Source organism: Brachyhypopomus gauderio, chromosome 12, assembly GCF_052324685.1.
Source record: "Brachyhypopomus gauderio isolate BG-103 chromosome 12, BGAUD_0.2, whole genome shotgun sequence".
Classification (NCBI taxonomy): domain Eukaryota; kingdom Metazoa; phylum Chordata; class Actinopteri; order Gymnotiformes; family Hypopomidae; genus Brachyhypopomus; species Brachyhypopomus gauderio.
Window position 1 is genome coordinate 20,195,371 of NC_135222.1, and position 23,963 is coordinate 20,219,333.

General features: G+C 43.9%; 1 protein-coding gene and 6 non-coding genes across 8 annotated transcripts in view; 1 reads left to right on the forward strand and 6 right to left on the reverse strand.

Annotated features, from left to right (window-relative positions):
- Window positions 1-777: 777 nt before the first annotated feature.
- Window positions 778-23,963, forward strand: part of dennd5a (DENN/MADD domain containing 5A) — a 34,901-nt gene continuing 11,715 nt past the window's right edge. Inside the window, exons 1-5 of one of the 2 annotated variants that reach the window (XM_077023681.1) lie at window positions 778-1,061; window positions 19,095-19,166; window positions 20,119-20,228; window positions 20,328-21,054; window positions 23,559-23,746. In XM_077023681.1, coding sequence (XP_076879796.1) covers window positions 962-1,061; window positions 19,095-19,166; window positions 20,119-20,228; window positions 20,328-21,054; window positions 23,559-23,746 — 1,197 coding nt within the window. In that variant the 5' untranslated portion in view covers window positions 778-961. The remainder of the gene's footprint in view (window positions 1,062-19,094; window positions 19,167-20,118; window positions 20,229-20,327; window positions 21,055-23,558; window positions 23,747-23,963) is intronic. The other variant, XM_077023682.1, reaches the window with a different exon arrangement.
- On the reverse strand, window positions 9,884-9,939 carry LOC143528963 (U7 small nuclear RNA). Its single transcript, XR_013134569.1, has one exon. It is a non-coding gene; the product is annotated as a U7 small nuclear RNA (small nuclear RNA).
- On the reverse strand, window positions 11,425-11,480 carry LOC143528964 (U7 small nuclear RNA). The gene has a single exon (XR_013134570.1). It is a non-coding gene; the product is annotated as a U7 small nuclear RNA (small nuclear RNA).
- Window positions 11,990-12,047, reverse strand: LOC143528957 (U7 small nuclear RNA). The gene has a single exon (XR_013134564.1). It is a non-coding gene; the product is annotated as a U7 small nuclear RNA (small nuclear RNA).
- LOC143528946 (U7 small nuclear RNA) lies at window positions 13,124-13,179 on the reverse strand. Its single transcript, XR_013134554.1, has one exon. It is a non-coding gene; the product is annotated as a U7 small nuclear RNA (small nuclear RNA).
- LOC143528962 (U7 small nuclear RNA) lies at window positions 13,689-13,746 on the reverse strand. Its single transcript, XR_013134568.1, has one exon. It is a non-coding gene; the product is annotated as a U7 small nuclear RNA (small nuclear RNA).
- Window positions 14,837-14,892, reverse strand: LOC143528947 (U7 small nuclear RNA). The gene has a single exon (XR_013134555.1). It is a non-coding gene; the product is annotated as a U7 small nuclear RNA (small nuclear RNA).

The following is a 23,963-nucleotide window of genomic DNA, read 5'->3' on the forward strand; positions in this document are numbered from 1 at the left end:
TGAATGTGCTTTTCAAGGATTTGCATTAGTTTATTTTTCTATAAGCAGATGCGTTTCTACCGTCAGACAGAAGAGGGAAGTCACTCAATCTTATGTTTCTTAATTATTTACACACACACACACACACACACACACACACACACACACACACACAATTATACATTTATTAACAACACATCTGTTTGCATAGCAAATTGTTGCTATGGCAGTAATGAAATTAGGAAATTCAAAGAAAAATATTTGACTGGAACACCACTGAAAGAAAAACCATGAGATGAATGTTCTGATTTTAACATCTACTTTTGATATATATGCTCGTTCCTCCTCCTCCTATTAATTCAGAAACACTTGCACGAAGTGTTGATGAAGTACCTCTGTCCAAAACGTCCTGTTTCTTTGAAAACTGTGTACTTTATACTTTACTACAATTTTATTTTTTATTTTAATATCTCTGCGTATCTTACACAAGTACACTGCAGTTACTTGCATTAAATCTTCTTCAGAGAGAGAGACACACACACACACACACACACACACACACACACACACACACAAAACACACTGTTAAACCGCCTGTTTTTTTTTTTTTATAATTTACTGTCCGTTTATTAAACCGTATAAACCGTTAAGTGTGTTCCGTTAGATGTATCGCTGTAAGCGCGGCACGCCTCAAACTAACGGCTGACCAATCGCCTTAGTCGAGGCGGCCACACGCGATGAAGGGGTTAATCACATAACGTAATCGGTAACAGCGGGGTGCGCATGCGCAGTCGCGTTTCTAGCGACAAGCAGTGGAAAACAGCTGTAGCAGGGCCCAGAATGCAGTTCGACCGCTTCACGGGGTTCGTTCGCTGATTTTCGGGAGACGAGCGCATCCGCAATGGCTGCGCAAAACGACCCTCACATTCCGCGCTATGCGCCTCAGTAGGACACCGACGAGCACGACCGGACCAGGCTCAAAATGACCACCGGATTCAGCTCGAATTCCTGCCGATTCGCAGATTACTTCGTTATCTGCGGACTCGATACCGAAAGCGGGCTGGAACCAGACGAACTGTCCGGTAAAAATAAATAAATAAATAATATTCGAGCATTTTTAAAGATGGAAATGAATGTTCTGTTGTGTTTGTGGTCCGATATACCGAACGTCTGTATCGTAAATAACATCGTTTTGGTTGCGTGTGTTATGTGCCGTAATATGCCATCACAATTGTATGTCTTCCCACTGAAGAATGTAACTCGCCGTGTAACACCCAGGACAAGAATTTGCTCGCAAATGTTGCATGACTTTTTGAATCTTGTCCCAAAACACCGAGAAGCGGGTTTGTAATTACCTGTGCATTATACGGTTCGATTCGGTTCTGCTCCTCAATAGAGATGCTTAGGTATTTTCTTTTATTTTACTCTTGGTGTCCAATTAACACAACGTACAATTACCAGTATTATGTCAGTGCCCAGTGAGATATTTTACAACTCAATGTATGTTGTCATGTTTGTGAAGAAAGTGTTTTTGACGAGACTGTACACTCTCTCCTGCATGTCTTAAGACCAGAGTTGGAAGGGTATGTTTCCTGTGGTTAAGTACTTCCTCTTTTTACATTGAAACCAAAATCTGCTGTGAGGTTTTTAACCCCGAGTAGTTTCTTTCAGATACTTAAACACGGTTGTCTGTGTGAAAGGAGGAACCACTCAGTGACTGTTCATCATCTACTTTTGATTTAATCAGTGTGGCTGATCTCTTATGGCTCTCACTGTATGTGCTGCTGACATAATATCTTGTCCTGTACATTAGCAGTTTTAGCCCAATTCACTTTCCCTCTTGTGTAATTACATAGAAATTATGGCATTTTAACAAAGGTAGTTAAGTTTGGATATGGTGAAGGAAGATGAGCTGTTTCTCACATGAGAGGAGATGAGGTAGAGAAAGAATGATGGGGTTGCATAATGTTGTCCCTCCGTACCAAACAAAACCAGAAAACTGATCTTGGTTGTTTTTGATTATCTGACTGACATATTTTGCATTTGTTATGGAATTTCTTTGTGGTTTTGACAAATGACTCAACTTGACACCGAAACCACTTCTGAAATGGCAGGCAGTTTCACTGGGCTGGTGGAGGGGCACAAGTCAGTCAACATTTTTCTCTTGCTCTTGTGTTTTGAACCTGCTTCAGAATGCAGGAATAATAGCGTGTGATCTTTGTTTAGCTCTCAGTCCGCTCCTCTTGAACTTTCAGAGAATACTTTTTTGCAGAGAAGAATTTCTCTGTGTCAAAGTGAAAACAAAACAAAAGAGAAAAGCATCTGATCTGGCTAGGTTTGAAGAAAGTGTCAGGTCAAACCCCATGAGATGCCCAAGTCAACCCCCAACCCCCCAGTGGGTAACTCCAAAAGATTGTTCATGAGACTGGGTCTGCTCGGGGGTTGTTTACTTGCTCTGTTCGACTCATTGTTACATATATGTGGGATACCTCATGAATATTGTTTCCTTCAAATCAGATGCTATACCTATGGTGAATTTAATCAACCTCGTCTTGGGTAGGGTAAAGTTTTCAGTGATTGTAGCTTTAACATGTTTCCTAAATTGTATTCAGAATATGAGAAAAGTAGCTAATTAAAGCAGTAAAATTATAGCAGTACTATAATGCAGAAATCTTTGGATTTTTAGTAATTTTTAGCAAGTGGCCACTCAATAACTTGGTTTGCAAAATAAATAAATTAATATCCAGTGTTTCTGCAAGTAGATTTGTTTTGTGATTAATATATTCCAGATCCAGGTTTAGCTTATTTGAATCTAACATAGGAAGACACATAATCATGCAAAATCAGCTTTGGCCCATGAAAATGAGCTGGCTGCATCCCGTCCTGTGGTGCTGCCGCTGGGCTCTGCCCTGAGGAGTCAGGCAGTGCTGGGTCATTTGGTGGTGTGCGTCCCACTGTGTGGTCACACCATAACACGCCCTTCCCTATATTAGCTCCTTTTCTATTTCTTCTAGCATTTCCCTTCGCAGATTAGAATGTCTCTTAGTGTTCTAGCGGTGTTCTGCCACAGAGGTGGTAAGCGAGACTGATTTATTCTCCACATATCTCATCCGCCCCGATAAGGTGACTGTGATCTTCTCACGACTCTGTGTAATGTCATGGTGCTCCAAGCAGCTCAAAATGGATGTCCCGTCATTTACCACATGCTGTCTGTGATCCCCTGTGGGCGTCCCTGGGAATACCATGCGTCTTTTGGCTGTTGTCAAGTACAGTACGGTAGCAACAGTGCAAGCAGCCTAATCGTCTGTGGTAAATGTGAAGCATAAATTCACAATCTGGGTCTCCTGCTGCAATAAATGCATGCATCAGTTAATGCAGATATTGCATTAGGGCTACATTACGGACGGAGCTTACAGTACTGTTTACAACTATTCCATTGAGACCATATAGTGCATAGTGTGTGAATGATATCCTTACATTCGCGACATTTATTTTGGCTTTTATGTCTTTCCATAAAAGTTAGTTTTTCTACTGCATCACATTGCTGGTTTTGTTGGTTAGTGTAAGTGTACACATATATGCACTTACAAACATACTCACATACAAATGCCTAGTTATTTGAATGACTAGAATAAGAAAGAGTTGATCAGCCTGAGCTTTGAACTGGGACTGTGTGTCTCTATAGCTGGGTGGGGCCCTGCTCCTGATTATAAACCTCTTCCTGACCTTTGATGCTGTGTGTGCGCCCCTTTGCCCCACCACAGTGGTGTTTTAGTGAATCTGGTTGACCAGCATCCTCACAAAAACTGCCAGAGTCTGATCTAGGATCAGATTTTCCCCCCAATGTACGCAAAAAATGTAAATGTGCCATATTTTGTCAATTGTGATTTTTCACCGCAATCGACATTTGTCCTCCGCTTTTTACCCATCTGTGCAGTTAGAACACACACACACACACTAGTGATTACTAGATGGCTGTGGATCACACGTGCCCAGAGCGGTGGGCAGCCCTAGCCCGGCGCCCGGGGAGCAGTTGGGGTTAGGTGCCTTGCTCAAGGGCATGGCCTCAGGTCTGGGAATAGAACCCACGACCCTCCGGTCACAAGACCAGTTCCCTACCACAGGACCATGACTGCCTGAAAAAGAAATCCAAAGCTTTGCTCTATACCTATACACAGCCTCCCTCAGTTTTATGGCTAGAAAAATGCTGAAAAGAGCTGAGCAGAGCCACGACAGAGGAGTCGTACACATGACCTCTCTCTCTTCCCTGTCTTTTTCCATTTGGTCATATTACGCAACCCCACTTCCTGTCTCCTATTTGTCCCTGTGGTGTGTTGTTGTGCCCCCCCTTGTGTCCTGCAGCACCATCTCTGCTGGTGTGGTTCAGGTCTGCCACGCTCGCCCGGCCTCAGGTGCCGTCTCTGCAGCTCTGGCGGGCTGGATCCTCACCCTGCTGCTGCTTCTCCTGTCAGGGGTGGGGAATATCTCTCTGGTCTTATGGGAGGAGGACGGGGAGCGGTCTGTTTCTGTCTGCCTCACGCATCCAGAGAATTCTCTGGCAGTGAGCAAACTGAGATTTTTATGGAAGCCCTTGTCAAGCCGGAGGAGAGCAGTTGCTCCGTGTGCTGATTAAGCTCGTGCTGTCACGGGCCGGAGGCACGTTGGCGTGTGGACGGTGTCGACGTGTGCACCTTGGCATTTGCACGGAGCTGGCATGTTCGCGGTGTTAGCGTGTGCAGGGTGTTGGCGTGTACAGGGTGTAGGTGTGTGCGTGGTGCAGGCGTATGCACGGTGTTGGCCTGGGACACAAGGGCACTCAGGTAGAATGCAGAACAGTGTGATCGGTGTGATGTAGAGAACGGTTCCTGCTTCCCTCTACTCCATTATTCCATCGGAGAGGAACTGCTCGTCTCCTGTGTTGGGTAAACACGGACGGTGAAATCTCAGGACAGTTTGACATTTCACTATCTCTGCGATTGCATAAAGACGGCGAGGCCGTCATGATGCAGTATTTTTCCAGCGTGTTTGTGACTGAATCCATACTGCTCTGATCCACAGGATCGATTTGATCCACTTTTTTTTTTCACGCAGCCGAGTAACGTTGAGATGCGTTGGTACATGGAGGGAGGTGGTGGGATCTTTTCTTTAACTGTGGGTGTTGGCATTGCCCAACAGTGCTGATTTTAATCTCGGTGACAGTGCGGGCCTGTTTTGGTTGTTCCTCTTTTGAGTCTTTCAAATTGTGAATCATGGCGTACTTTCCTGGGTATGCCTCACTGTAAACACAAATGTCACAGATGTGTTTGTGGTCAGCATCCCTGTGCTGTAATAAAGGTTTGGGTACCCCATGGTTGAGTCATTTAAATGCTCATGCTCTGATTGTTATCATATTATGGAGATTATGACTCTGGGGTAGAGATCCAGTAGCTACTCCCAACTCGTGTCTTGGGTCTTTGTTCTGTGCGGCTTTTGTCCTTAGCACAAAGCCAAGAAGTTATCATCATCCCTCTGTCATTGTTTCCTTGATTTTTAATTAATTTTCTCATCAAAACCTATTAAACTAGGCTCCTTCTATGTGGTCTATGTCAGCCATGTTAGAGGAAGTCTGAGGGCAAATAGATGGTAAATTCCTGCTAGGCTTAGAAGGAATGTCTCCAATCAGTGGCTGTTTGAGTATTTGAGTTTTATAACACTTAGGCTACACCAACATCGTTTTACACTAGGAACCTAACTCAAGCATCTTTTTAATGATGGGAAATTTAATGTCCATTAAATAACAGAAGGATGTTTCAAAGTGACAAAACCCCCATTTATTCGCAATGACAAGGCACAGGGTGAGGACTTCGTTAGCATATGTATGAAGTGGGGGCCTCCTGCCAGTAGGCTGTGATTGGCTGGCTAGCGGCCTGTTTGTACCACCAGGCCCTTAGTACATTGGAGACTGGCAGCTGGGCTCTAGATACACACACACACACACACACATTTAAATGCTGACCCCCCCTGGAGGTTCCCATGTACCCCCACTCTCCTAATCTTTTTCTCAATGACATCACTTTGAAAGAGAAAAGAAATCTCCTCACTTTCCCTGCTGGTCAATTATTCATGCGTACACTGAAGAAACATTCAGGAAGTTCTTAACACATCTATGAAGTCTTTTTTATATAAGGCATTTAATCAAAGATGTTAAGCCTCATTCTCAAACAACCACCTCATAGACATATGTAAAGTGGATTTAATTCACTTAGACAGGCAATACCAGACCTCCAGAGCAGCATTTTAGATCTCAGATATCTGAACCCTCAGTGTTAATCAGCTTGGTAATACTGTTTCTCATCTCATGGTGAACAGATGGGGTTGAACAGTGGGGTTGTCCTCACTTTTACCTGCGAAATGCACTATTGGTAATCCTGGTAATCCTGTACCAAAGCAAACATATACTAGGAATTTTGGTGGCATGATGGGTGGGTGAGGAAAAGCTTTGACATCACTCATCTCAGCTTCTCCCTGTACCTCTGTTCCCACAGTCAATCCAGCCTGACCTTCACGGCCGACCCAGCGGGGGGTGAAGGGTCAACCACAAACCAATGGGCTTCAGGCATTGGTCGAGTAAAGTGCCCGTTTCTAGGAAGTCTTGCTTCCGAAACCTGACCGGCAGATTTGCGTGCGTTACTGCCGTGACGCTGGTGAAACAAACTGGCTCCCCACCACCTTTGCACCACTGCCTGGCATTTGAATTGTGATTGATAATCGAGGTTCCTGTGGCTGCTCATATTGTTCAGGCAAAGCCTGGTGCTCGTAACACCAAAGACAAAGCTTTGAAAAGCCTGGTGCTGGTAACACCAAGGACAAGGCTTTTGGCTCTCGGACATGAGCAACACACATAGGACCAGATTCATGAAACATGGTGATAACAGCAAATATATGCAACACAATATTTAATAATTCCTATGAATTAACTTGTGGTGATAATTGGCCAAATTAGGACTGTTGTGTTAACTTCACCTGTGCCTGGTGAGAGCTAATTAAAACCGACATGTAAATGAACCTTACATATTAATCACCCACACCAAAAGACAAATGATTGTCTGAGCTCAGTCATAAGACCAGTGGTACACCGAGAACTGCCAGTTACATACTAATGTCAAGAATTTATCATTTTCATCAAGACTGGAACTACATTGTTGCAGAGCTGATGTAAAAATATATAATTCTCCTTAGTGCACATCTGTAGTTTATTCCCCTCCGACATATAAGTTTGCGGTTCCTGTTGTAAAGGTTTGTGGTATTTTGAGATGCTGCTGAAACAAGTCACCTTCCGTTCGTGTACTCGAACTTTTGCAGCTGCGAAGTTTGCCATCATGCTTGCTCCAAACAAACCAAAAAACCTTGTAAAATGTCAGTTAGGTTATGTTCACATTACAAGCCACATTGATCACTTCAGATTGTTTGCCAAGATTGGATATTTTTGTTCACATTAATAATACCTGACTTTTATCCAACTGTAATGTGAACACATTTTGTCTTGCATGCACACTTGAATGTTTTTGCAAAAGTTACCTGTGTCACCAACAACAAAAAGGGTAGTGCGTGTGAGATTAAAAAACAGTCCTGAAAAAATGTCAGATTGGAGCCACTTCAGATTGGCAATGTGAATGTGTTTATGCACAATTTTATTCATGACCGGCATGTGTGACCAAACATTGTTGGATAAAAGATCATCCACTCCACATCAGTATCTTCTGAAAGATGTATACTGTCAGACAGGCTCAGGAGGAAATGGGCCTTTTGACTTGGCGTGGCACTGTGCAGACAGCGCTGGCTTGTTTGGTACGTTGCGTGCATGTTCTTTTTTTGTCCGACTTGCGTTGGCACCACCGGCGCGTCATGATGACATGCGGCATTATCATTTGGTGAGATCCAGGCGCTACAGTCGCTCTCCCCAGACTGCGTGACATGAGAAATGCCTTGATGACAACAGAGCTTCGTCTGCATTGGCTAGAATATCTGCTGATATGTACATACGCACACACATACAGCACACAGGGCTGCTAAAATATTTAGCGTATGTGGATATTTTACTCACAGGCGAAATATAAATTTTATATTCTTCATAGAAATGTTAAATATTCTCTGGATAAGAATGTCTGTGAATTAAGACTGTAACTAAGAAGGACAGGTGGCAGAATTTAATTCTTAGGCTGAAAATGTTGTTTAGCTGTTATTGCAACACACTGACGAAAGCAGACTGGATGTTTTTCTGGATTGTTTGCACGTGCCGGATAATGCTCTCGGAGTGTGCCGATTTTGCTCTCTGTCCCCTGACAAACCCGGGGCCTCTAGTTTCCCTAGGAGAAATGATACCTCCTGATCTCTCTTCATATGCCGTGAGATCAGAGATAGAGTTCTGCCTCTTCATTTTTCAAATTGTTGCCTCTCACACACGCAGGCCATCTATGTCACCTCCGATTATGCTTTGAGTAAAATCTCCAGGGGGACTTGTGGTCTCAGCAACATGGCGTGCTGGCACAGAAGGTCTCACGCCACTCCATTATGACAGGAGCAGGAGGGAGTGATTAGTACCGCTGCAGATGCGGTGCAAAGCTAGTCACCTCAGATTACCAAGACTTACATTTGAAAAGTATTGAACAGTGCGTCTGGTCTGTGGTGGTAGGCTGTGGCCTGAACATTTTAAATTAAATATAGAGAATACAGATTTGTCCCCTTTAAACAGAAGACAGAAAGGAACCAAAGCTGTTCTGAAATGAGAAATGGCTGTGCGTGTGTGTTGGGCACAGTTGGTCTTTCCACAAGGGGACTTTTATTTATTTATTTATTTATTTTTTAAAACAGCTGTTTGTATATGTTTGTCACCGTGGCCCATTTTTACAGGAAACCTATAAGAATGTGTTTTCTGTTGTCTCTTATTCATAGTTCCTCTGTGTCTATCTCTCTATCCCTAACTTTCTGGGGACATTATAAACATCAGCTTCTATTATTCCACAAATACATAAAAAAATCTACTGTTACATATTTTTAGAAATATCATATTAAAACACAGCTTCCGTTCATAAGGAGCATAGTTTATTTCATAATTGTTATGACGTGTTCTATAGCAATGTAACAGTCTGCTAAAATAATAAAAAATTAAATTCATTAAATTGTTAAAATATATTCAGATCATCTTACAAGGAGCACCTTAAAGTCTTAATGTCCTTGGGATTCCCCATCACCATTTTTAAAAGGACAAAAGGCTAAACACTCAGGTTGAAATCGTTATGACGTTTATCTGTGATTACCACTTCCGGTCTGAAACGTATTCAAAAAAGCATTTTTACTAAGCGACTAAAAGCCATAATGTCACAGAACAGAGTGAAGATTGTTTAAACCAATTATTATTTAATATGGAACAATAAACTATATGAATTCAAAAGACTTTCTTAGAATACCATCAGAATTCACATTTTCCTTTTTTCAAAATAAACAACACAGTCTTTCTTAAGCGCTGAAAAGCCCCTCAGAAAAGCCACCCCCGCACACAAGGTGAGCTTCATTCATCTGCCAATCATGTACAGACAGAATCTAAAGGTGCCTTATAGGCTCAGTTCTGCAGGTGCAGAGACTGCAGTCATGGTATTATCACACAGGAGCAGTTTCGGGTGGTGACTGAGAGCTGTCCTGCTCTTGGACTGAGACACCTCGGTCCATATTCAGAGACGTAGCCCGGGCCCTGGGTTAGCCTGGGTACTCATAGGGTCTCACTCACTGAACACACAGTCGCTCCTGACGGACGCTCCTCGCTGTGGTGCTGGGCGGTCGGCACCATGTTGAGCTGTGGGCGTGTCAGAGCTGTTAGTATTATACGGGGTTCATTCAAACAGAACGTGTTATATTTTTAACCAATGAATAGGAGTCCTAAATGTCTTAGGACTCTACTTGACAAATACTAAAAGAGCAATTTTTCCTGTTGCTATAAGCGCTTCACTGTGGTGGCGAATGTTCTGTACAGTTGCTACACTGACGGTGGAAATGTGAAATGTGTGGGCGTGGCATATGCAGATTTCGCACGATTCGTCCAATGAACAAGTCTAAATTGTAGTTTCATTAAAAAAATGTAACGTTTAAATTACACACCATAAGTTGTCAAAACACCTTATGTCAGATATGCACAATATACATTTTCTTAAAGCACAATTTGAAGAAACAGCTGTTTAAGACTTCGTTTTATCCGTTGACTAAGTATTAATAATAGTTGATCAAACATTTTTATTAGAACAAAACATCAGAAATAGTGATGTTTCGTAGTGGCCATTCCTGTCGTGAACAGCAGGATTCAGTCAGTCACCAGAGACAGACGCTGTCGCGTTTGGATGATCGGGACTTTTAAAGTTCGTGCACCAGCTCAAAGAAAGTGCGAGAGCCGCGGTAGAAAGGTGCGGTGAATAGTGATGTTTATTTTTCAAACCAAACGTTAGGAGCCCTAAAAACATCCAGTGAGTTCGCAGTTACAAAAAAGTAAACATTGAACGTTTTGTTTAGGAAGGTTTAAATTTATGTTTTGTGTAATTTTCCTTGTCACTCGTAGAAACGTATTGACCATCTCTAGTGCAAAAAAAGAAGAGACGGGATGCTTGTGACTACAGCAGTATGCACATGCATGGTTCTCACCTGAAATAAACATTACATTGTTAAAATATATTCAGATTATCTTACAAGGAGCACCTTAAAGTCCTAATGTCCTTGGGATTCCCCATCACCATGTTTAAAAGGACAAAAGGCTAAACACTCAGGTTGAAATCGTTATGACGTTTATCAGTGATTACCACTTCCGGTCTGAAACATTCAAAAAAACATTTTTAGTAAGCAACTAAAAGAAATCATTTCACTTCGAAACAGAGTGAAGATTGTTTCAATAAATTGTTATTTAAGCTGGAACAATCAATGATATGAATTCAGAATACTTTCTTAGAATACCATACATATTTATCATGGTCAGAACTTAAGTTTTCCTTTTTTCAAAATAAACAACACAGTCTTTCTTAAGCGCTGAAAAGCCCCTCAGAAAAGCCACCCCCGCACACAAGGTGAGCTTCATTCATCCGCCAATCATGTACAGACAGAATCTAAAGGTGCCTTATAGGCTCAGTTCTGCAGGTGCAGAGACTGCAGTCATGGTATTATCACACAGGAGCAGTTTCGGGTGGTGACTGAGAGCTGTCCTGCTCTTGGACTGAGACACCTCGGTCCCTATTCAGAGACGTAGCCCGGGCCCTGGGTTAGCCTGGGTACTCATAGGGTCTCACTCACTGAACACACAGTCGCTCCTGACGGACGCTCCTCGCTGTGGTGCTGGGCGGTCGGCACCATGTTGAGCTGTGGGCGTGTCAGAGCTGTTAGTATTATACGGGGTTCATTCAAACAGAACGTGTTATATTTTTAACCAATGAATAGGAGTCCTAAATGTCTTAGGACTCTACTTGACAAATACTAAAAGAGCAATTTTTCCTGTTGCTATAAGCGCTTCACTGTGGTGGCGAATGTTCTGTACAGTTGCTACACTGACGGTGGAAATGTGAAATGTGTGGGCGTGGCATATGCAGATTTCGCACGATTCGTCCAATGAACAAGTCTAAATTGTAGTTTCATTAAAAAAATGTAACGTTTAAATTACACACCATAAGTTGTCAAAACACCTTATGTCAGATATGCACAATATACATTTTCTTAAAGCACAATTTGAAGAAACAGCTGTTTAAGACTTCGTTTTATCCGTTGACTAAGTATTAATAATAGTTGATCAAACATTTTTATTAGAACAAAACATCAGAAATAGTGATGTTTCGTAGTGGCCATTCCTGTCGTGAACAGCAGGATTCAGTCAGTCACCAGAGACAGACGCTGTCGCGTTTGGATGATCGGGACTTTTAAAGTTCGTGCACCAGCTCAAAGAAAGTGCGAGAGCCGCGGTAGAAAGGTGCGGTGAATAGTGATGTTTATTTTTCAAACCAAACGTTAGGAGCCCTAAGAATTTTAGGGCTCTGCTAGACAAATACTAAAAGAGCAAATTTCCTTAGTGCCGTAAGTGTTTTCCTATAGTGGCGATTGCTGTGTAGTTGCTATACTGACGGTGGGAGCGTGTTTGTGGGCGTGTCGTATGCAGAGTTTGCACGAGTCGTCCAATAAAAACATCCAGTGAGTTCGCAGTTACAAAAAAGTAAACATTGAACGTTTTGTTTAGGAAGGTTTAAATTTATGTTTTGTGTAATTTTCCTTGTCACTCGTAGAAACGTATTGACCATCTCTAGTGCAAAAAAAGAAGAGACGGGATGCTTGTGACTACAGCAGTATGCACATGCATGGTTCTCACCTGAAATAAACATTACATTGTTAAAATATATTCAGATTATCTTACAAGGAGCACCTTAAAGTCCTAATGTCCTTGGGATTCCCCATCACCATGTTTAAAAGGACAAAAGGCTAAACACTCAGGTTGAAATCGTTATGACGTTTATCAGTGATTACCACTTCCGGTCTGAAACATTCAAAAAAACATTTTTAGTAAGCAACTAAAAGAAATCATTTCACTTCGAAACAGAGTGAAGATTGTTTCAATAAATTGTTATTTAAGCTGGAACAATCAATGATATGAATTCAGAATACTTTCTTAGAATACCATACATATTTATCATGGTCAGAACTTAAGTTTTCCTTTTTTCAAAATAAACAACACAGTCTTTCTTAAGCGCTGAAAAGCCCCTCAGAAAAGCCACCCCCGCACACAAGGTGAGCTTCATTCATCCGCCAATCATGTACAGACAGAATCTAAAGGTGCCTTATAGGCTCAGTTCTGCAGGTGCAGAGACTGCAGTCATGGTATTATCACACAGGAGCAGTTTCGGGTGGTGACTGAGAGCTGTCCTGCTCTTGGACTGAGACACCTCGGTCCCTATTCAGAGACGTAGCCCGGGCCCTGGGTTAGCCTGGGTACTCATAGGGTCTCACTCACTGAACACACAGTCGCTCCTGACGGACGCTCCTCGCTGTGGTGCTGGGCGGTCGGCACCATGTTGAGCTGTGGGCGTGTCAGAGCTGTTAGTATTATACGGGGTTCATTCAAACAGAACGTGTTATATTTTTAACCAATGAATAGGAGTCCTAAATGTCTTAGGACTCTACTTGACAAATACTAAAAGAGCAATTTTTCCTGTTGCTATAAGCGCTTCACTGTGGTGGCGAATGTTCTGTACAGTTGCTACACTGACGGTGGAAATGTGAAATGTGTGGGCGTGGCATATGCAGATTTCGCACGATTCGTCCAATGAACAAGTCTAAATTGTAGTTTCATTAAAAAAATGTAACGTTTAAATTACACACCATAAGTTGTCAAAACACCTTATGTCAGATATGCACAATATACATTTTCTTAAAGCACAATTTGAAGAAACAGCTGTTTAAGACTTCGTTTTATCCGTTGACTAAGTATTAATAATAGTTGATCAAACATTTTTATTAGAACAAAACATCAGAAATAGTGATGTTTCGTAGTGGCCATTCCTGTCGTGAACAGCAGGATTCAGTCAGTCACCAGAGACAGACGCTGTCGCGTTTGGATGATCGGGACTTTTAAAGTTCGTGCACCAGCTCAAAGAAAGTGCGAGAGCCGCGGTAGAAAGGTGCGGTGAATAGTGATGTTTATTTTTCAAACCAAACGTTAGGAGCCCTAAGAATTTTAGGGCTCTGCTAGACAAATACTAAAAGAGCAAATTTCCTTAGTGCCGTAAGTGTTTTCCTATAGTGGCGATTGCTGTGTAGTTGCTATACTGACGGTGGGAGCGTGTTTGTGGGCGTGTCGTATGCAGAGTTTGCACGAGTCGTCCAATAAAAACATCCAGTGAGTTCGCAGTTACAAAAAAGTAAACATTGAACGTTTTGTTTAGGAAGGTTTAAATTTATGTTTTGTGTAATTTTCCTTGTCACTCGTAGAAACGTATTGACCATCTCTAGTGCAAAAAAAGAAGAGACGGGATGCTTGTGACTACAGCAGTATGCACATGCATGGTTCTCACCTGAAATAAACATTACATTGTTAAAATATATTCAGATTATCTTACAAGGAGCACCTTAAAGTCCTAATGTCCTTGGGATTCCCCATCACCATGTTTAAAAGGACAAAAGGCTAAACACTCAGGTTGAAATCGTTATGACGTTTATCAGTGATTACCACTTCCGGTCTGAAACATTCAAAAAAACATTTTTAGTAAGCAACTAAAAGAAATCATTTCACTTCGAAACAGAGTGAAGATTGTTTCAATAAATTGTTATTTAAGCTGGAACAATCAATGATATGAATTCAGAATACTTTCTTAGAATACCATACATATTTATCATGGTCAGAACTTAAGTTTTCCTTTTTTCAAAATAAACAACACAGTCTTTCTTAAGCGCTGAAAAGCCCCTCAGAAAAGCCACCCCCGCACACAAGGTGAGCTTCATTCATCCGCCAATCATGTACAGACAGAATCTAAAGGTGCCTTATAGGCTCAGTTCTGCAGGTGCAGAGACTGCAGTCATGGTATTATCACACAGGAGCAGTTTCGGGTGGTGACTGAGAGCTGTCCTGCTCTTGGACTGAGACACCTCGGTCCCTATTCAGAGACGTAGCCCGGGCCCTGGGTTAGCCTGGGTACTCATAGGGTCTCACTCACTGAACACACAGTCGCTCCTGACGGACGCTCCTCACTGTGGTGCTGGGCGGTCGGCGCCATGTGGAGCTGTGGGCGTGTCACAGCGTTACTTGATGTGTCGGAAAACTTATTCGGGGTTCACTGAAACAGAGCGTGTTATATTTTTAACCAACGAACAGGAGTCCTAAATGTTTTAGAACTCTACTTGACAAATACTAAAAGAGCAATTTTTCCTGTCGCTATAAGCGCTTCACTGTGGTGGCGAATGTTCTGTACAGTTGCTACACTGACGGTGGAAATGTGAAGTGTGTGGGCGTGGCATATGCAAATTTCGCACGATTCGTCCAACGAACAAGTCTAAATTGTAGTTTCATTTAAAAAATGTAACGTTTACATTACACACCTTAAGTTGTCAAAACACCTTATAATGTACATTTTCTTAAAGCACAATTTGAAGAAACAGCAGTTTAAGTTTTATCCGTTGACTAAGTATTAATAATAGTTGATCAAACATTTTTATTAGAACAAAACATCAGAAATAGTGATGTTTCGTAGTGGCCATTCCTGTCGTGAACAGCAGGATTCAGTCAGTCACCAGAGACAGACGCTGTCGCGTTTGGATGATCGGGACTTTGCTGCTTCTAAAGCAACTTTTAAAGTTCGTGCACCAGCTCAAAGAAAGTGCGAGAGCCGCGGTAGAAAGGTGCGGTGAATAATGATGTTTATTTTTCAAACCAAACGTTGCTAGACAAATACTAAAAGAGCAAATTTCCTTAGTGCTGTAAGTGTTTTCCTATAGTGGCGATTGCTGGGTGTAGTTGCTATACTGACGGTGGGAGCGTGTTTGTGGGCGTGTCGTATGCAGATTTTGCACGAGTCGTCCAATAAAAACATCCAGTGAGTTCGCAGTCACAAAAAAGTAAACATTGAACGTTTTGTTTAGGAAGGATTAAATTTATGTTTTGTGTAATTTTCCTAGTCACTCGTAGAAACGTATTGACCATCCCTGGTGCACAAAAAGAAGAGAAGGTGTACGAAGAAGATACTTTTTTGTGATCCCTCAGAGAACAGCAAGCACTGTATTCACTCTGTTTCATTTTTTAACAACCACATTCATTAATAATACACTCTGTAGCCCAATTTCAGAGACCGCAGGCCAAGACGGGGTGCTTGTGACTACAGCAGTATGCACATGCATGGGTCTCACTCGAAATAAATATGTGGGTCATAATTTGTCCACATATGTTTCATTTCTGCTTAGACATAACTTGCATTTACTTGTGATATTGTGAAATATTTTTGGTATCAAACAAATAACATGTTGGTCATTATATTGGCATTAGCTATGAGTTAACAATATACAAAACACATGATTTGTAGGTAAATAATTCATATACATTCATATACAAGTCAAGTCAAGTGGCTTTTATTGTCATTACATCTGAGTACAGGTACACAGTGTAACGAAATTACGTTCCTCCATAACAGTGGTGCAACATGGATCAACAATACAATAGACGATATAAAGTGCAACGGGGTAACAAATGTGCAGTGTGTCTCCACTTCTGGATTCTGAGAGGAATCACCATCAGTGACTGTCAGGGCAGGGTTTTAACTGTACTGGGCAGGAAGGGCTTGAAACCATCCGAGACAACTCCTGTGTGGTTAAAGACAAGATGTGGGCTTGCCACGGTTTTGGCACTTTGGGGGGTTTGGTAGGTTCCTTTCATTTAATTCCTCATAAACTCATTTTATAGTGGCATTCAATACATAAACTCGTTCAATAGTGGCTTAATTGCAGTTAAATTACAGCAGGAGCAAAACAGCTAAAAACAGCAGATGATCTGTGACATTGAATCTTTATGATCGTTTTAATTCTGTCCCCTTCTGTATTTGGCTATAGCTGGTTATATATTTTTACATATGTTTACTGAACAATATGAATGATTTTTGAATAACTACACACTGAATTAAAGTTTATAAGATTGAGCGGTTTCATGTGCACTTTTTAATCGTTCGACTTTGCATAACCATGGTTACGAATGGGCCTTCCTGGGTCTGGGGTTGTTCTGAGGACCCACACACATCACGGGGCTGGTGGACACCAGGCACTGCACTGGGCATATCAGTCTGAGGCACTTTGGCACGGAGCATGGGAACGTGGGAATTTCAGAAATTGGAAACGTGACACACTCTAACTCCCACGGTCCATGTGTGCTCAAGACTTCACTGTTCGTATCACCTACTGTCACTGTCAGTGTGGGTTTTTAATAATGGTCTTTAGATGCTTTTGTTGGAAAGGTCAGAGGTCATACACACACTCGCGCGCGCACACACAGTTTCTGTTACAGAACACGGCTATATATATATATATATATATATATATATATATATATATATATATATATATATATATATAGCCGTTGTGTAAGGGTCTGCTTGTTTACAGGTCTACCATTTATACCCCTGGGCCCAGTGATCCATTTGTGAGTAGTGATAAAGGTTGATGGCTACTGAGAAGCTTAAAAAGAGGAGGGGTTTTCTTCCCCCTCCAGCCACATGCTGATTCATCTCCTCAAGTCGTGCTAAGAGAACAGTGTGGCCCCGCGGAGCACGGACCCCGTGGCAGACGCTAATCTCACACACTAATTGCGCGTGTGTTGCTGGCACAAAATTAACAGAGCAGACAAAAGCGAGACAGAACCCTTTCAGTGCCGTGAAGACACTCATCAGCACCGGCTGCAGAGTGCAGAGTGGCGAGTGCATGCACTCTGACCTCTGCCGTTTTGTGGAAAGACCCATTCTCTCAGTTCAGAAGAGGGATGCAGCCTTCACAGAGAGCAGCTGATGGCAAACCGGCCCCAGCGTGTAATGACTGGACATTTTTTAGACATTTTTATCCTCTGTTTAGGATCCTCTCACACTCTCTTGTCTTCTGGCCATTAAAGCATTTATATAGCCGTTGTATATCCATTTATTCAGTCATAAAGCCCAGTCAAGCAGGGACAATAAACATGAGACTTTCTTTTATGGTTGGAAACTGTTAGCTGAATAAAAAGATGGCTATCAACTATGAGATTCACTTTATGTATGCAATAACACCATGTCTTAGTAACGTTATCAGTTAAAATATGTATATAATGGATATATTTGTTTGAATAAGCTTTTTAAAACCAATTTTAGTAATTGCTAATCATTTGTTTGTGACTGGAATCCTTTTGTAATTTTGTAGGTGACTAGGTTTGTGTCTGACCTGATACAAATGAGGTATCCACTCTTTCACACTCCTCGATAAAGACATGTTGCCAAGATATGGATTCAGTGGTATTTTTCCACTGCACATACTTGTGATTGTAGTCATGGCCTTCCAGAGTTGACTGGTGTTGTCACTTTGCAATGTCTAGAGGGGCCTGTTGGCTTTGCCTCTGTTTGGTCTTGAACACTACACTATTCAGGCTGTCTAATTCCACACATTCCTGACCTAGATTCTAAACTCAGCTCACAGACCTGACCGGTCAGCTGCAGATTAAACTCAGCCAGCGCTGGCTTCATGACTTCCGGCACAGAGCCTAGAAAACGGCACAGACCAGCTTTTTAAAGTTTAACCACGTGAGCAAGCTGGATTTATGTTGTGCGGTTTAGCCTGTGCACTTCTAAGGTGGCCTTGGTAGGCAGTCGCGATGCTACTTTAAATCTACAGTCCCTTGTTGACCTGTTGCCATCTTGATGTGATGTGTCCTCAAAGTCCAGAACAGAGCTACTCAGGATGAGTCAACAGAATCCCTGGGAGGGGAACAAAGACATCCCCCCGGCCCAGAGCAGGTGCCGAGACCTCCACAGGGACAGAGACAGAAGGGGGGCGGGGCGATCAAACCACTTAAAACAAACACACAGAGGCAAAGAGGCAAAATAATCCCCTCCCCCAGACACTGTGTGTTTGGTGTTGGCTGATGCCTGGCGTATCTGTGCTTGCCCGTTATGTCCGCTGGGCCTGTCTCTGGGCCTCGAGCAGTTTGGACTGCTGGGATGTAGAGTGTGCGTGGTACATGTTCTGGCCTTGGTCACGTGTCATCTCCGCACACTCAGGGCTATGCATGGCCTTCTCTGCGGCACCGGGTGTCTTGTGCGTGTGCAAAATTCGTGCAAGGAGAATGATCCTTCATACTGTCGGAGTGACTTAAGCTGTTGGTGATCAACACAGTCGAACAAAACAAAAAACGCAGCCAGCATGCCTTACCGTGCTAACGTCTACGTGTAACAAAGCACATCGTGTTCAGATTTTATTTCTCCTTTTATGTATTTTGTATTATGGCATATCATCCTTCTGTGTAGGATTACAGCATTGCTAACTGTACCAACTGACTGTACATGGGTACTTACGCTCTCCCTGCAGTCTGTGTGATTAATTGTATTGTTGTTTTATCTGTTGTGTAGCATTATGCCAGTATATACAGGCAACTAAGTTCAGAGATGGTGCCCAAGGAAAGATGGCGGTTGCTCACGAAGGTAACCCTCCCCCCCAACATCCATTTCCTCCCCTCCACCTCAGGCGATGCTCCTGTTCCTGTCACAAACGGCTCCGTCTCTGCTTGTTCCGTCTAACCTTTAACCTTTGCCCTCACGCGTGCTTCTTTCACAGCGCCACGTTTCTGTGCTCGGGTGAAGGGAATTGAGCCGACCCCTGACCCCCCCCCCATCATGCGCCCTTTGACCCTCCCACCCCACTCCTTGCAGCAACTATGGGTGGACTGTTTGACTGTCACTACCTCCTTCTGTCCTACTGACTCCAGACCTGTAGCCAGAGCCTGTGGTGTCTGCTCGGTCACTGTGAACTGCACCGCGCCCCCTTTTCACTCGGAATGAGTTTGTCGGCCATGTTTACTCGCCGCTCCACTTCTGCTTCACTCTGCACCTGCTTTGATTGGACGGTTCACTTTCATGCATTCTCTTCTACGATGTGCTGGGTGGGCATGCTTTGCCAGTTCTGCTGTCCCCTTCCAAATGTTCCTGGCAAAAGAGTTAATACACGAATGTCTGAAAGTCTACATGGTAGATGCCTAAATAGATTAAGGCAGCTTTCATACACTGAAACCTATTAAATGATTTAATCGTTTGCTTCCTGTCACTTTTTATTGCTTTTTCATGTTTCATTTCCGAATGACCAAGAATGCAATGAATTGGGTGTTTCCTGTGATGCAACACTGTTTTTTTTTTGCACATATTAACAAAACATGCTCTGGTGTCATGGGTTCCATTTCTGCTTCTGTTTTTCCCCTTCTCTGATCTTGATGGTCCCTCTTTTTTCTCTGTCTACTTCCTTCTCTCTCTCTCTCTCTCTATCTATCTATCTATCTATCTATCTATCTATCTATCTATCTATCTATCTATCTATCTATCTATCTATCTCTCTTTCTCCCTCTTTCTCCCTCTTTCTCTCTGTCCGTCCTCTGGTCTGCAGGTGAGAATTTTGAGCAGAGTCCACTGCGGAGAACTTTCAAATCCAAAGTTCTTGCGCACTACCCTGAGAATGTGGAGTGGAGTCCATTCGATCAGGACGCTGTGGGCATGGTAAGCAAACAGGAGGTGCTTTTTGTTACATTTTTTTCCCACGGCATTGAAATCCTGTGGTCCTGAGGCCATGGTCCTCCCTCTCTCTCCCTCCCGCAGCTCTGCATGCCAAAGGGCCTGTCCTTCCGGACGCAGGCGGACGCGCGGGACCCCGACTTCCACTCCTTCATCATCACGCGCGAGGACGGCTCGCGTACCTACGGCTTCGCCCTGACCTTCTTCGAGGAGGTGACCAGCAAGCAGATCTGCAGCGCCATGCAGACACTCTACCACATGCACAACGCCGAGCAGTACGACATCCTGCACACGACGGGCACGCCCACCGCCGCCCGGACTCCGCCCGCCCCCGTGGCCGCCTGCTCCTCCTCCTCCTCTTCCTCCTCCTCCTCCACCTCCTCGTGCGGGGGGTTTCTGCGAGCCGCCCCGACGCTCTCGCGCCTGCAGCGCTTCAACTCCTACGACATCAGCCGCGACACGCTCTACGTGTCCAAGTGCATCTGCCTGATGGCGCCCATGGCCTTCGCCCAGGCCTGCCGTAAGGTCCTCGTGCAGCTCCACCGAGCCGTGTCCTCCCCGCAGCCCCCGCCCCTGCCGCTGGAGAGCTACGTCTACAACGTGCTGTACGAGGTGCCCCTGCCGCCCGCCGCCCGCTCCCTCAAGTTCTCCGGCGTGTACGGGCCCGTGGTGTGCCAGCGGCCCAGCACGGCCGAGCTGCCCCTCTTCGACTTCCCCATGCGCGACATGTTCGAGCTGCTCGGCGTGGAGAACGTGCTGCAGCTCTTCACCTGCGCCCTGCTGGAGATCCAGATCCTGCTCTACTCCCAGCGTGAGTTCCTCCGCCTCCTTCGGCCCGGCTCCAGCACACCCCGTCCCTGTCACGAAGCTCCTGAACACCTCCTAGACCCAAACACCTCGCAGGGCAGAGCAGCGTGATAAAACCGACCTGATCCCAAATTATTGAGCCAGATATCTGCCAAAGTGAGCAGAGTAGAGGCGGCAGTATTACACAGAGATTCCACGGTTCTGAACCACGATTTAACCCACAAGTTTTATCCCTCTTGGATCCTCTGCATGTAGATAGCCAAAAACTCACAGGAATTTATAGCAGAGAATTACTGCATTGTACTGTTATTCTAGAGACAAATGTAACTGACAGTGATGTGTGACTCAGTGATGTCTGAGCACCTTCTAAGTGATTCTTCTAGACAGCGGCGGCAGAGTGATTTCATAGTGATGTCAGAGCGTTTGATAAGCAAAGCCGTTTCCGTGCACCTCAGACCGTCTCCGTGAGATTGTGTCCCTTAGCTGAGTCTCTCTGAAACGATGCTCAGCGGCATGCTGTCATACTGTGGCCTGCGAAGCAAATGTGTAACTGAAACTTAAAAGGAAGACCAAAAGGCTATCAAAGTGTTTAATAACTTGACCAAATAGCTATCATAGTGTTTAATATTGTCCAAGGGTCAAATACCTAGTTTCCTGTAAGAACTTTACAAGTAGTTAAAATCTCTCATTCATTCTTAGTGGACATCCTGAAGTGTTGGTTTCTACTAATGATCCAGCTCTCAAACTGAAACGAGCCGAAGGGGTAAACAGAGTTATTCAGCGGTGTACTGTGAAGAGCTCACTTCCTGTCTCTGTCTCCCACTCCCACTCTCACTGTGATTGTCAGTGCTTTGTTCTCTGTCTGCTTTGTCTTCTGGGCCCACACCTAGCCTACGGAGACTCGGCACACTCTGACCGAAGCCCCACTCAAGAGGATTAATATGAACGAGTTGCACTTTTCTCTTTTACACGCAACACGTTTATTTGATTTCAGCTCGTTTGGATCCGGCTCTGCTCTCCACCGGGTCTTTTGCAGTTTTTTTCAGAACTCTTTATTCTTTATTCTAACGGGTGTAGTTGGTTTAGCCTGTCTGTGAGATGTAATATTCCTGGTCTTTTATGTGTATAATATGTAGTGTAGCGGATGGCAGTTTAAGAATTCAGCAGGGGAAGTGGCGACTGTATCTGTTACACCGACTCGGAAGGGCAATCGCTTGACAAAACGTCGGCAGGGGCTACTGGGGCACGTTGGTGGGGTGTTGCCTAGCAACCTTCCCCCTGGTCGAGGAGGATGGTGGTGATGCAGCAGAAAAATGATTGGATAGAAATGACATCATCCTCCTTTATTCCAAGAGGCTCATTGGTGCAGCAGAACGTGTGACAAGTGTGATATTCCAAACGAAAAGCGTGTCATTAGTTGAAGAACACGCGCACACACACACACACACACACACGTACATGCTTAACACAAACAGCCACCTCTACAAAAAAGGAGATGGCACTTAGGGCTGGTATAAAAATAGCAGGCTAATTCGTAGCTTAGACGGGAAAACGTATCTTTCCCCACACACGTCCACTGTCCACACACAGTCAACTGTCTTGTTGTTTTTTTCTGCCACACTGCAGCTGGATCAGAGCAGACGGGTCGTCCGTTTCTCTTAACGTGATGTAGCTCTCCGGCACTCAGACTGGACCGGATGAACAAATTCACCATAGCAAACATGGAGGACAGTGAAGGACTTATGGTAGAGGGCTTAAGTCACATGATGATGAAGTGTCGAATGATCTCATTAAGCTGTGCCATTTCCTTAAATCACCGCAGATGAATTAGTGAAATGTGTGTGTGTGTGTGTGTGTGTGTGTGTGTGTATGTGTGTGTGTGAATAGGCCTTTTGTTGGTCCGCAGAGTCAGAGCTCTGTAGATAGATTAGTATTCCTGTCTCTTAGACACTGCCTCTTTCCTGAGGATAAAACTCCCCTAAGGTGCGTGCATGAGATCAGGAGGGAGGGGGTGTGAGTGAGACTCACTGTAGAGAAAAGACTAGAACAACAAACCCAGCTTTCATGCCTTAAAAGTTAAACATTACCTGGAATACATGTTGTTACTGGGCGAGTTTCACCATATGTAATAATAGAACATGTCCTTCACTTGAGTCTTGGGTGTTCCTCACTTTAAAAGATGCCTTTTACATCAGGCGTGGTTAAATGAGCATGTTGAAGTATTTTATATATGGACATGCTGAAGGTCATTTATGTTGGTTCTGTTGAAAGGTACTGAAATTTTATTTAGACAGTTTTGTTTAGTCTGAAATTCAATACTGAAAAACAAATATAGTCTTGTTATCTAATGTGTAAGGCATAAGCGGCGTATGAACTTCACTTTAGCTTTTTATAGCCTCAAGCCAAGAATTAAAGAGATAGTAATGATAATCACCCCCATCCCATAGGACTACATGGCAATATCCCTGTTTTTCACACCACGTCTGTCCCCCTGCGTGTGCCGAGCAGATTACCAGCGGCTGATGACGGTGGCAGAGAGCATCACGGCCTTGATGTTCCCCTTCCAGTGGCAGCACGTGTACGTGCCCATCCTGCCCGCCTCACTGCTGCACTTCCTGGACGCGCCCGTGCCGTACCTCATGGGCCTGCACTCCAACGGCCAGGGCGACCGCACCAAGCTGGAGCTGCCCCAGGAGGTCAGTGGGGCGCAACGGCGTTTGTGGGCCAAATATGAGAGAACATGCCCTTTTTACTGTAATATGGAAAAAATATGGGCGTGGCTGTGGGGTGGGAGGGGCCACACTGCTGCCAGACTAGCAGCGCGTGTTTTGAAGGGGGCTGCCTGCTGTGACAGGCTCAGGTGAGCCAGAAGTGTGTAGGAACATCATTCCTCACACACAGGTTGAGGTGAGG